The 12,818-nt window shown below is 45.4% G+C and overlaps 1 protein-coding gene across 7 annotated transcripts in view; it reads right to left on the bottom strand.

Annotated features, from left to right (window-relative positions):
• The window catches only part of LOC108034821 (four and a half LIM domains protein 2), a 60,304-nt gene that overhangs the window by 20,651 nt on the left and 26,835 nt on the right, over nucleotides 1-12,818 (bottom strand). For 2 of the 7 annotated variants that reach the window (XM_017109905.2, XM_017109906.3), the window contains 2 exons: nucleotides 5,321-5,697; nucleotides 4,889-5,133 (listed from right to left, as the gene is read on the bottom strand). In XM_017109905.2, coding sequence (XP_016965394.1) covers nucleotides 4,889-5,133; nucleotides 5,321-5,697 — 622 coding nt within the window. Of the gene's footprint in view, nucleotides 1-152; nucleotides 216-276; nucleotides 2,857-4,888; nucleotides 5,134-5,320; nucleotides 5,698-6,196; nucleotides 6,549-12,157; nucleotides 12,233-12,818 lie in introns of those variants that run through there. The other 5 variants (XM_044095152.2, XM_017109913.3, XM_017109907.3 and 2 more) reach the window with 4 other exon arrangements.

Genomic DNA, 12,818 nt, shown 5'->3' on the forward strand with positions numbered 1-12,818 from the left:
TTTGGGGCAAGGAGAAGCGGGAAAGCAAGCGATAGCCATATATGAAAAGCAAAGAGGTAAAGCAGTTAGGGAAGTTAAGCGGCATTGGGTTCAAGCTTGGATTGGTTTCAGTGGGAGTTAGGTGGTGCTAGGTGGCTGTCCTACGCACTTACATTGGCTTTGTTGCTGTCGCTGGCCTCCGCCGCTTGCGAGTTGTCCTTCTCCGCTTCCTTGTCCTAGCAGACACGTAATAAACCATTGGTTAGGGGTCCTGGGCAGCTAGTTCCATTTACTCACCACCTGCTCCTTGGAAAGTTGCTGCTTCAGGGCAGCCACTGCCTGTTCGTTTTGTGCCTCGGTGGCCTCCTCGAAGGAGGAGGATTTGGGCTCATTTGTGGCTTCGTCCTCCACTTCCTCTCCCCTGGAGGGTCTCTCCAGATCGATTTCCTCCTCGTCTATGGAGAGGGCTTTCTCCCTCTTCCAGAACTCTGTGTCCTTATAGTGCTCTGGTACCACCTCACCCCATGGATTGGTACTCTCCTCGCCGAGCATCTCAAGGGATCCACCAGTCTCTGGCGGTGGTCTCACATCTTTGGCAGGACTCCTCTTGTGACGTCGGTGGGATTTGACCTTCAGGGTGGGCTCACTCGTGTACTTGATGGGGTTGTAGTCTTCCCGCTCGCCATGGCGTAGCTCCTCCTCCTCCAGCGAGGTGAACATCTTCAGCTCCTCGTCGCGGGAGGCGCGTGAGTCCCGTGAAGAATTCGAGCTGCCACTGGAGCGTCGCTTCTTGAAGGCTCTTCTCCTGCCTGAACCATCTTCGCGGACCAGAGGACGATTCTTGATGCCATCCAGGGAGCGAAGGTAGTCCTCGGTGTACTGGACATCCTGTACTTGGTCTTCACCTTCGGGTTCTGGCCGTTCGCCTTCGGAAGGTTGGGTACTGAACGAAGACTGTTGGCTGGAGAAGGGTTCCACGGAGGAACCATCATCTGAGACGCCCGGGAAGTTCAGCGATTTCGACTTCACCAAGTACGCATCTTCGGAGCCACTTCCTTGACCATACTGGGTTTTAACTTTCTGCACCATCAGCGGTTCTTCCGGTGGTTCCTGGAATCTGGGAGGCGCCACCCGCTTCACACACGGCTCCTCCACCACGGGCTCCATTCCTGCATACTCGTCTGCCTCCTCCTTGCTATGGGCGGCTTGCAGTTGCCGCTGCTGCAGCATCACCATCTCCTCCTCCGCCTCGAGGAAGCGTCGAGCATTCTCCTCGATCAGCCGCTGCTTCTGCTCCAGATCCGTTCTGCTGGAGATCAGGCGACGCGATTGCTCTGCGATGGCGGCATCTTCTTCCAGTTCGCTCTCGGTGGCACTCATGCTGAGCTCCCGTTCCAGAAGACGCTCTACAATCTCCGCATCGCGCTGCGCCTGCCCTTCCTCGTCAGCTTGTTCGCGCTCTCTCTGGATCTCGGCTTCGAAGACCCGACGCTCGGCTTCGGCTGCCTCGGCTTCCACCAGGAGCCTAGCTTGCTCGGCTATCTCCTTTTGGCGCTCGGCCTCGGCTTCAGCCTGTTCTCGCTGACGCTCTGCCTCGACGATTCTTCTTTCACTTTCTTCCCGCTCGCGCTGCTCTTCCGCCGCTTGTAGTCTTCGCTCCTTCTCCTCCCGTTCTCGTTCGGCCTCTATGAGCTTTCTTTCGTTCTCTAGGCGTTCCTTCTCTTCGATCTCGCGCTGCTTACGCTCGCTTTCTTCCGCTTCTAGCTGCCTGCGCTGCGATTCTCTTTGTTCCTGCAGCTCTTTCTCCGCCTGCTCTCTTTCGCGCTGTCTTTCGGCCTCCACGAGCTTCCGCTGCTGCTCCTCCGCTTCCTCCTTCTCTCTCTGGACCCGCAGTCTTTCTTCAGCCAGTTTGGCCTCGGCCTCGGCCAGCTGACGTCGCGTCTCCGCTTCGATCTGCTGCTGACGGGCCAATTCTGCGGCTAGAGCTTCTCTCTTGTCCCCGGCAGGATCCACCCGGATGCCATTGCTATAGAGCACACCATCCTGCATGACATTGGTGCCAGCCAGGGCCTCCCTTTCGGCCGCCTCCCTGACCTCCTTCTCCAGTCTCTCGCGCAGACGGGGCAATTCTTCTGCGTCAGCGGCTGCATCGGCAGAAGAATTCGCCGGATGCCGGAAGGTCCAGTGGTAGAGATGACGGGCCACAAAGGCGAATTCCAGGGCGCCGAGGTAGCCAATTAGAAGCGAGAAAAGCAGCTCGCCGACGCCGGTTAGCGCCTCCTCAGCGGCCATTGCGTAATGCCCAAAATCGATTCCCAATCCGAATCCGAATCCGAGTCCTCCAACGCTCGCCGATGCAATGAGAGTATATGGCGGCGAGAAACGATTCGGCCAACGCGTATTATATAAAATATATTCACCACGCACTCGAAACACTCACACCACTCACGTTAATGGCCAGTCGATTAGGTAATTCGAAAAATATTTATTTCACTTTCGCTCGCCCATCATTGGACCCATCATCATCGATATTTATTTATTTAGCTATCTACGTTTTTCAGGCGATCTATGAGAACGCGCCGCGGAGCGAGAAGAATCGGAAAATGGGCAGTCGCCAGGCGGCTGCAGTTGCACGGGCGGGCTCTTGTTTTCCGCTAATCGATCGGCTTGCAACTGATTAATGCCCCGCTGGCGGCGACTACAGGCCATGGGTCCCACGATTCTAGAGCACTTCTGGGGGAGTGAATCAGCGGCGAGAGAACCGCCAAGAACCGAATCCGTTCAAATGGCAAACGGCCCGCGAAGAGTGCTCTCTCGGCCAGCTGACCAGCCATCGCTGGCGATTTGGCAACACAAACGCCTTTGCCAGCGCCGCGCTGCACTGCCTCTGTGTCAAATGCCAAAGCAATCGGCATCGGCCAAGGCGGTTTTTCTAATCAGTTTAGTGGACACCCCAGCCAAAGCAGAGCCCACCCCACCGGCCGCGCCCCCTCCTTTGGGGGATCTATTTTGGTCGTCGCTGCGATTGCTGTTTTCCACAAAACACTTTTCGCCACTTTCTGCTTTGCTCGCAGTTTTCGTGCGGGAGAACAGTAAGCGACATGGCCATAAATCAGTCGGGGAAAGCCAATAGAAATTAGTATTTTCAATTTAGCAAAATCAGAAAGCCAAAGAGTTTTCGATGAATCTCAAATGATTTCTTGTGGAATGACTTGGAGAGTTAGTGAGAACTAAATAAAAACATAGCATACTTTTCTACACCTTTTCAAGACATATTAAAAAACTAGAGAGCACGGTGGCATAACACAATGTTTACGTACGAATATCATTTCTAAAAGCTATTTTTATCCGGCTTTATACCTGTTTAATTGAATATGAATAAATTAGAAAACACTTTAAAATTACTCATACGCCATGTGAGCTCTTAATTTATGATGTTTTTTTTATATTTATTAATTTGGCTTTAAGTACAGACTGTATTTCTTTCTATAATAAGAAATCAAATATTCGTGGATCCCCAATGCTTATATGCATGCCTCAGACCGTTCGCGCTGTTTCAAATCTGTTTTTCTTTGGCACGGCCAGCGGCTGGGGCCAGGGTCGCCACGCCCCATTTCTCCGCCTCCGAGCGGACTGCACACAAATGTTTGCCATAAATTTCGACTTGGCACTGACACTAACATTGCCAGCAGCTTCGGCCTACTCTTTCCCAGCCATTTCTCTGCGATTCGATTCTCTTCTATGTGGTTTCTCAAAAACGCACCGCCAACAGTAGCCACAATCAGTACAATAATTATTGTCAAGCGGCACATAATTGTGTTCTTGCCCCACATTATAGCCAGACTATTTCTGAATTCATTTGTTTATTTTCGTCAACTGATTGTCATTAGAGAATTGTGCCAAAAATACATCAATTTATATGAGCATATGGATCGTCTGGGTGATGATTTCGCAGCGAAAGTGAAAGTGTTTCTTTGTGATGGGCAGTGAATGAGTTAAAATTAATAGAAAATGGGTTAAGAATTTGGGAATGTGTATTCAATAGAATTTGACTTTGCTGGTAAAGTCGGGAATACTATTTTTAAATGTTTCCAATTTTCTTAAAGCTTTTTTATTGGTTAATAAACACCTTAGATGTAGAAATAAACCAAACTTTTCTTCACCTAATTGGCAATTCATTAAAAATTTAATTATTATACTTGACGACATTTCAGGTTTAATTGTTTCTCACTGAGCAGCTAATAAAATACAGAACGTGGCAAATTCCACTGGCACATGGATAATCAAATCTTATAAGTATATTTAATGTAAATAAATGTTAATTTTAGATCACAAACTGTTAGAAGGCAAATATTTCCCTTAATATTTCCCTCCTTCAACTGAACCAATTTGCACCCATAAAACCCCGATACCTCCAGTGATTTTTGCAATCTCCGACCTTAACCGATTGCCACAAATTTCCGGCTCACTCGCAATGAACTTCCGCTGGACGGATGACAACACGTCAACAGCCAATGCTGCCAATGAACTGCTTTCATTTCTTTGTTGCCATCGCCATCGCCACCGCCAACGCCGAGGCGCTGCATCGAGAGCAGGAGCAGGAGCCGGAGGATGTCCCCGACTCCGACGCGGTTCCAAAGTGAAGTTCAATGAAAATGCCATAACCTTTGCAAAGGGCGATAGCCGCACCTATGCAATAACCGAGAACTGCGTGTGGCGGGCGATAAAAACCAGAGCCCGTGACAGCGAGCACTCACTCACACGGACACCCTCGACCTGGAGAACGCGACACACAGATACCATCTAAGGGATGCGCCCCCCAAACTGCGCCGCACAATCATATTCAATTAGGGATCGGATCGGTGGGTTGGTTATGGGTAGACAGCTCTAGGGGGCACTCGGAACTCACCTCATCACAGCCGGCGCAGCGGGGCTTCAGCATTTCCGCGTAGTGGCGCTCGCAGTAGACCTTGTCGTCGTGGACGCAGTAGGTGAGGTCCACCAGGAGCAGGTTGCAGGTGCTGCAGGTGAAGCACTTGGGGTGCCACATCACGCTCTCCACGAACTTGGGCGCCGCCACAACCAGCTCGCCGGCGGCTATCTCGTTATCACAGTGCGCACAATGCTCATCGAAGGGGGCATCCTTGATGTAGGCTAGGCAACCGGAAGATAATGCAAAACGCAATCAGTTAGGTCATCCTGGGCGGGGTCAACGATGGGCAATTAGGGGTAAAGCTAGCCTGGGTTTATATTAATCAAAGATATCATATCTTTCTCATCAACTATTTTGTCATATTTTTTTTTAGTATTAAAACTGTCTAGGTTTATGCGAAAAACTCACCTATATCCAGTGCGATTTCGTTCCGCGCCGTCACAAAGTCCTCGAAGGAGGCCTCGTGCTGCACCTCCAGGTGCTTGCAGTGCTCCAGCGAGAGGTCCTGTTTGGGCAGCTGGTACGAGATCTGGCGCTCCCGGCTGCAGGCTCCCTCGCTGCCCAGCCGGGGCACCGCCTCATCGGGCAGCTGCTCGAAGTAGCGGTTGATCCGCGACGAGGCCCGCAGTCCGGGCGGCACCCACGTGAAGCCCAGATCGCGCGCCTCCACTCCCGAGTCCGCCGGGGAAACCAGCTTGAAGCCGAGTCGCTCGTGCACGTTGGTCGTCTGTTGCTGGTATATGGCATGGGCCTCGCGAGGACATTTGCAGGACTGGCATGTTTTCCTGGAAAATCAGAGGAGAATGGGATCGTTGAATATTTGAATTTTAAATATTAATAGTTAAATAGTTCTACTGGAGGTAACATACATAAGTTCCACAAATCATAATACTTTCAGAATCACCAACTTCTTCTATCCATTTCATATTTTACTGTATAAAATATTTTTACATAAGAAATGGTACTTTCCATTTGAAAAAATCAATCTGAGAGATACATTTTCTATACTGATAATATTTCCTTAAAAAAATCTATCTAAAAGATACTTTTCGAAACTCGTTTACAATCTTTTTGAACCACCCCAATTGTTATGATCTTTAGCAACTAATTATTTTTGAATAAAATTTTTTAAAGCCTAACTCCATCTATTCTATACTATGAATATTATTCTAATCCCACCTAAAATTTCCTTTAAAATTCCACTGTGCGCAGCTTCGTTTCGCTGGGGCCAAAGTTCGTGTGGCGCCATCGGGCGGCAGCTTTGCGAACCCGGCGCGGCCTTACCTCACGATGAGATCGTATATTTCCTTCCTTTCGAACACCTTGCAGTAGATACTGAGCACGTTGAGGCAGGCGTAGTCCATGCCCGTCCAGGGGACGTCCGAGGAGGCCAGAGCCGCCCACAGTGGGCACTCTGCGTGACGGTCCAGATCGAGCATTTTCACCATTTTACGCCACTTTTAACCGCACTTTGAACCAAGGGTTTTTGCCCCTTTACCCACTTCTTTTATTCCCTATTACGGCCACGTTGTCTTAATGAACTTGGCTTTCATGTGCCTCTGCTTAAGTTATATCTTTTCTCATTGCCTGACTCGGCACAATTTGTCGGTTCGTCTTTGGTGATTCGCTGTGCCACCTCCACGAAAACAAGAGAAACCCGCGGTTTAGGCTAAATCACCTTTCATTCGGCACGTCGGGGCGCGTTATTTGCTCATTGACATTTTGATTAAAGTGCTAGTTTGACCTTTGTTCCGATACGATTTGTATATGCTGGCCAAGAATTTAATTTTACCTTTGCGAGGAATTCTGCGGGCTGGGAATTTCTATAATTGCTTGTTTACTTATTTTTCAATTAGAGCTACAAGCAAAATAATCACAATCATAAATACGCCCACACCAGAGGCATTGTGCGTAAACACGTTACGGGTGCACAGAGAGATAAAATGCAGATTACAGAATAAATCGCATTTTTTTTACGAATTTTGAAATATGTATTATGTATTATTTAAAATTTGGAAGTAACTAGAAATATATCCGAAAGTTTTAATCATCATATCCATATGTAAAACAAATTTGTTATGGGTTTTTTTCATATCTATGATTATATATATGATTTTTAGGCATTTTTGACTGAATTTAAAACTGTAGAAACTTTTGATTTAGGAATTAGTCGTTTAATAACATAAATAATTTTCAGCACATCCCCTCAATACATTTAGTAAATCATAAAACGAAGACAACTGAAATGAGCTCATGACCACGGCCTGCCCATTTGACTGACACTTAACGAAAATAAAAACGCCCAAGCAATGAAACGAAATAAAAGGTAGAAAAGCATCTTTTGATAAGATTAATAAAGGTCTCCCCTGCCCCAGACAAACGCACACTCGCACTCAGCAATCCTGGGTAGGATTGGCCATCCACGGAGCGTGTGATGTCATCGGGGGAGCTCTGGCGGCGAAAAACCCAAAACCGAAATTGCCAAATTCCATTTGCTCAATCATCGACGGAGGCCAAACTGCGTTAGCGTTCAAAATAAGATAAGCCGACGTGAGTTCTTCCACCTAAATGCCATCGAATGGAAACAGGGGCTGGCGACCCTCCAAATGGTTTCAGAGAACGCAGGGTATATGGTCTCAAAATGCCAGTTGTCCTATTATGGTCTTGTCTGGAAAATGAGGAACTGTTTGCTAATTGCTCACGACTTTGAGGCGGAAAAGTGCAACAGGTTTTGAAATCACTGGGTATTGCGGGGATTGGTCCCCCGGCAATGCAAATAAATTGAATAATTTAAAGTGGGCACAAGTGAGTCACGGCTCACGTTTCTGTGTCACCCAAGCTGGAGGTTCTCCCGATCTAGCTCAAGTTATGTTTACATTTCAGAATCCGAAGAAGCGAAGAATACTCTAAAATTAAGTGGGCTACTCAGTACAAAATGTTGATAAGGTTCTACTGAAAAATATTACGTCGAGGGTGTACGAATATTTGATGTACCTACTTATCATCGTTATATTTTTACGACTTTTATCAGTAAGATATATATTTGTGGGTAAGCTGGAGTAATTTGCTTTCCATGAATCTGTTTGATTTATTTTTTAACTATTTATTATAGTTCAAAAATATATATATATTCCACCGCCTACATACACAAATCCAATACTTGGCCTGCTAATAAATCAAAGATTGATTCCAATCGACTTTGAATTAACACACGAAAATAAATCCAACCGAGTCTTCACCAAAAATTCGAAACCCAAAATAAATGTCATTTCCCGCAATTGATGAAGAAACAAATTGAACTTGACAGATTTCCAAGTGCAGATAGATCACTCGGGCAGAATCTAAATTTAAATATTCAAGTGAACTCGGAGGCCCGCAGCTGGATGGCAGCTCAGTCTTCGGATTCAGATGGTTTCTGGTTTTTGGGGACCTTGGGCAACACATTTGTTTGCCCAGAGACAGCTGACAATGCACCCATGCGGGCCATATGTGCTAATATGGCTAATAATGATTGCTGCTCTCCCGACATTTCTTTATCTTTCTCCATCGCCTTGTTTGCCCTCAGTTTTCAGGCCAGAGCCGGCGAGATGCGCAGCGTTATCGCAGAATAAACAATTAAAATGCCATTAAAACGTGTTCATTTCAGATTAGAGTCCTCCTCGCTGCGACAAGAGTTTTTTGCCATATCAAAAGCAGACGCGAAAAAACGAACGCTTTGGGCTTTGCCATCTGGCAAAGATTTTTTGTTTAATTGAAGCGGGCAACAGACAACAACAGCAATGGCAGAAAAGGGCATCATAATATAATAATAACTGATATCGTATGGTGTACAATCAACAGAAATGTGTATGAAAGCAAATAAAACTAGTTTCGGGGCTGAAACTTTTGCCAGATAAATGTAATTAAAAGCCAAAAGTTGGCTACAGTGCGCGCCATAGGCATTAGGACTTTTGAGAAGTTTTATGGAACTAATTAAAAAAGTTATTGCATTTATAAGCTATAAAAATTCATGTAAGAATTATTTCAGTATTGAAGTTTTGTTAAATCTACTTCACATTTTTATTTTAAAATATACAAAAATATACTCTCTATCAATTTACTCTTATTAAGTCGAAACTATTATTAAGTAGAACAAAACTTATTTTTTGGTGGACAATAAATATCTTAGTTTTAGCTAAAAACTGATTATTTTTCGTAGACCTTTTTGGGTGTAACTTGCTAAGAAATGGTCCTAAGCCTACAAGATGCACTGTTTTGGACAGCTAAAAATCTATACCCTTTATTAAAGTCATTTTCTGGATGATTCTTTAAACTTAAAATTTTTCCAAATTTCTTTTTTTTTTTTTCAAGTAGCATTGTACTTTTTTGCGAAAATTTGTCAAAAATTAAATTTTTTAGATGTGAATGCCAATTGATTGGGAATTTTATTACGAGTTCAACAAGGTATGGCATTCTGTTTTTGGACCATAACTTTTATTGTTTCGCTCAAAATACTGATTCTTTTTGGGGGAAATGAAAAACCTTAGTTTTTTGGCGAAAATCCCATTTTGACCTTTGACCCTTTCAGATGAAATTTGGTCAAAAATGGTGCGAAACCTACGCGAAGCAGTGCTTTGAACAGCTTACAAGCTAAACAGTTCGCCATACCTTCTAGCTGATTCAAAAAAATGTCTAAAATTTGCAGTGTTATGGTTATGTGAAGCACTGTACGCCGAAGGCAATCTCTCCCTCCCTCGCACAGATAGACAGTCAAACTCGGCGACAACTTTTCTTGTTAGGCCCCGCTGCTTTTCGCGCTGGGCGTCGGGGGTGCAGCAGTGTGTGTGTAGGTGTAGGTAACCCGGACCCACAATTACAATTGATAAGCCCCAAAGTCACTTTCGTTTATAGAGGCAGGCGCCGTGCGGCAGCCGCAATTGGAAAAGTTTCGGGACTATGCGCCCGCCCCCCCCTGCCAGTGCAGCCCGTCCCTAATTTCCAGATGCCATATCCTTCGCACTATCGCCCCCAATTCAACGCGAGAGCAATCAACATTGTTTGACCAACAATTTGTTTGCCACCTCACCGCCCAAGCCCAGACGCCAAAGCCTCCGAGCCAGCGAGAGAGCTTTTCCGCAGGGAGGGAAATCCAATTTTCCGCAGTAATTGCACTTACATGTTGCCGCTGTAAACAATAAACAATGAAAGCGCTCGCATAAAAGTCAACGTCGGAGTGCAACAAATCTCAATTATGAGCTGTGGTCCCCAGTAACCCAGTACCCCATACAGCACACCGCCCACCACCCACCGCCCACTTAACTCAAGGTGATGGTGGGGGGCGGGCAGGGGAAGAAACGGAACGGAAAGTTCTCTTTTTCGCTTTCGATTAAGCGACTTTTAATGCGATTACCCCAACAACAACAGAACAATGCACTTTACTGTTGGACGCTCAGATTGCCCTATATATAGAGTTCGGTGTAGTTGCATGCCCATGGCCCCACACTTGCTGCTGCACAGAGAATAAATATGAAGCACTTGGAAACTGAATCTTTAATCTATGATTTAGGATTTGCATTTGAAGCATGTAATTAATGTGGGGTTAGTTTTTTAATAAATGATATTTATATCCTATGAATTGTTTCGCTTTTTGTATCTTTTGTTCTTGTATAAATCATTCTTTGCCCCTCCTCAATTCACGATTATTCCTAAATCAACCTTAAACCCTCTAGCATAAACAGTTCAAAGTAACATCGAAAATCGAATGCCTTTTTTTCCCAGTGCACTCGTAAATATGGGTTATGTGCGTATGGCTACCGCTAATTGAATCACTGGGTAGTAATAGCCCCGCCATGCTGCTCTTCCTAAACTTTTACCCCACTATCACTGGACAGGTGGGATAATTAACATATGCACTGTAGTATGCACAAGCCCCTTCCGCTCCCTCCCCCGCTTCACCCCTTTCTCAACCTTTTTTCCCTATGACCGAGGGCAGCTTAGTTGATATTTACGAGCCCGGGGTTGTACTGAAAGTTGTTGGGGCTGCCCGACGGAAGGCAGATAGAATATTCTTTAGCAACAAATTGCATAGTGAATTATTACAACCTTGCGGGGGTTCCCACAGAGATGAACCGCAAATGTCACTGCATAAATCACGACTAAGCCAATGCGATTTCCAAAGGGAAATGTGGAGGGCAAGCCAAAGGAAATTGCATAAAATATAGCAAATCAGAAAGGGTATTAAGTGGTAAAAGGGAAAATGGTTCATAAAAGTTTTTAAGAAATTGAAAAAGTATATTTTAGGCCAAACCCAAGAATTGGGTTTTTATGACATCTCTAGGTACCTTTTACAGGAAAGAAACTAAATGAAATGATTTAAAATTCTCAAAGCCGAAGGTTTTAAGGGTCGCCAACCGAACGTTCAGATAGCATAGACCAACGTCACTGATAACTCTGTTGACCAACTTCGCCTGCATACCTCCTCAGACTTCCCCTATCAATCTGACCGATCGCAGAGCAAACACCTCATTACCCAGTTATTGTGTTTACCCACCGTTAATACCCTGTTATTTACTATGATTTATATTATATGTGTTTGCGCGATAGCTCACAATCATCTTCACTTTATTGTCTCATCAATCTGGCGCGAATAAAACCCACTCATTAACCCAGTCGAGCTGACCCAAAAAGCTGGATCAGTGAAATTGTAGAAACGTCACTGAATTCACGGCAACTTGGGGTCCCATCGCACAGACATTTATCACTCAGCACTGATGCAAAAATCTTCCGGGGGTTACAGTTCCGCGAAATCTGGTCACAATGTGTTACAAACTTGAGAAAAGCGCAATGGGCCGTGAAAAGGGAAAAAGGAAAAACCAATGTCCGTGTGTGTGGGATACAATTTTCAAGTGGGCGGGGTGTAAATCCGTAACTGACTCATTGGAAAATTAATAATGCCAAGGAGGATTTCTTCGAAAATTCTTCATTGCAGTGCAATTTTTATTTTATTCCCGCAATTGACATTTGCATATTTCGATAATAATAATAAAAGAACAAGAAACCGCACTGCGGAATGTAAACAAATCGTGGCGTTTTGTTTACGATTCAAATAAATGTTGAACACTTCAGATCGAGCAAATATACGCGCACCGACGTCAGGCCCCCGGCCAGTCAATGGCCCAGTCAAGAGGTGAGTATACGGAAAAAATTCCAATTAAATATAATTAAACTTATTTAAAAATTATTTCACAAAAACCGCGCTAAACCAACCAAGCGACTGGGAAAAACGCGAGCGAAACGCGCGCAAATCGCGAGGGAGAAACGCCAACAACCGCACCGTTAAACAATCCAATTCTAACTGAACTCTGCTGCGTCGGCGTCGCTGTCTGCGCGCAGCGTTCGGCAGCCGAAGGGGAAAGCCGAAGCCCAGCATAAAAGCACGAAGCTGCCGAAAGAAGAAAGCAATGGGGTGGTGGAAGAGAGAGTGGCAGGTGGGTGGGGTGGGCCAGGGGGTGCTCCAAAGGTGAGCGATAATGACACGGCACAAGTGTACTCTGCTGCATCCGCGGGGGGAGGGGATGAGGGGGAGTACGGAGCGCAGAGAGCCGCAAGAACCGCTTATTAGCCAGGCATTGCGTCGCTTTTTTATGGCGCTCTTCATCAGCACACATACGTGCACATGGAGCGACAATGTGGTGGGAGTTGCAACTCCAGCACTGAGAGAAATTACTAAAATTCATAGATTCAAATGGTTATAATAAAGAAAAATATCTAAAAGCTTAGTTTTAAAGCGGAATGATGCACAGAGCATTTTAAAAATATTTTAAAAATTTGTTAATTAAGAAAAGAAATTAGAAATATATATATTATACTCAAAAGTGCATAAACAATGAAAAGCTTTCTTCATCGATGGAATTTTTTAGTAAATATC

Source organism: Drosophila biarmipes, chromosome 3L (genome assembly GCF_025231255.1).
Source record: "Drosophila biarmipes strain raj3 chromosome 3L, RU_DBia_V1.1, whole genome shotgun sequence".
Lineage (NCBI taxonomy): Eukaryota > Metazoa > Arthropoda > Insecta > Diptera > Drosophilidae > Drosophila > Drosophila biarmipes.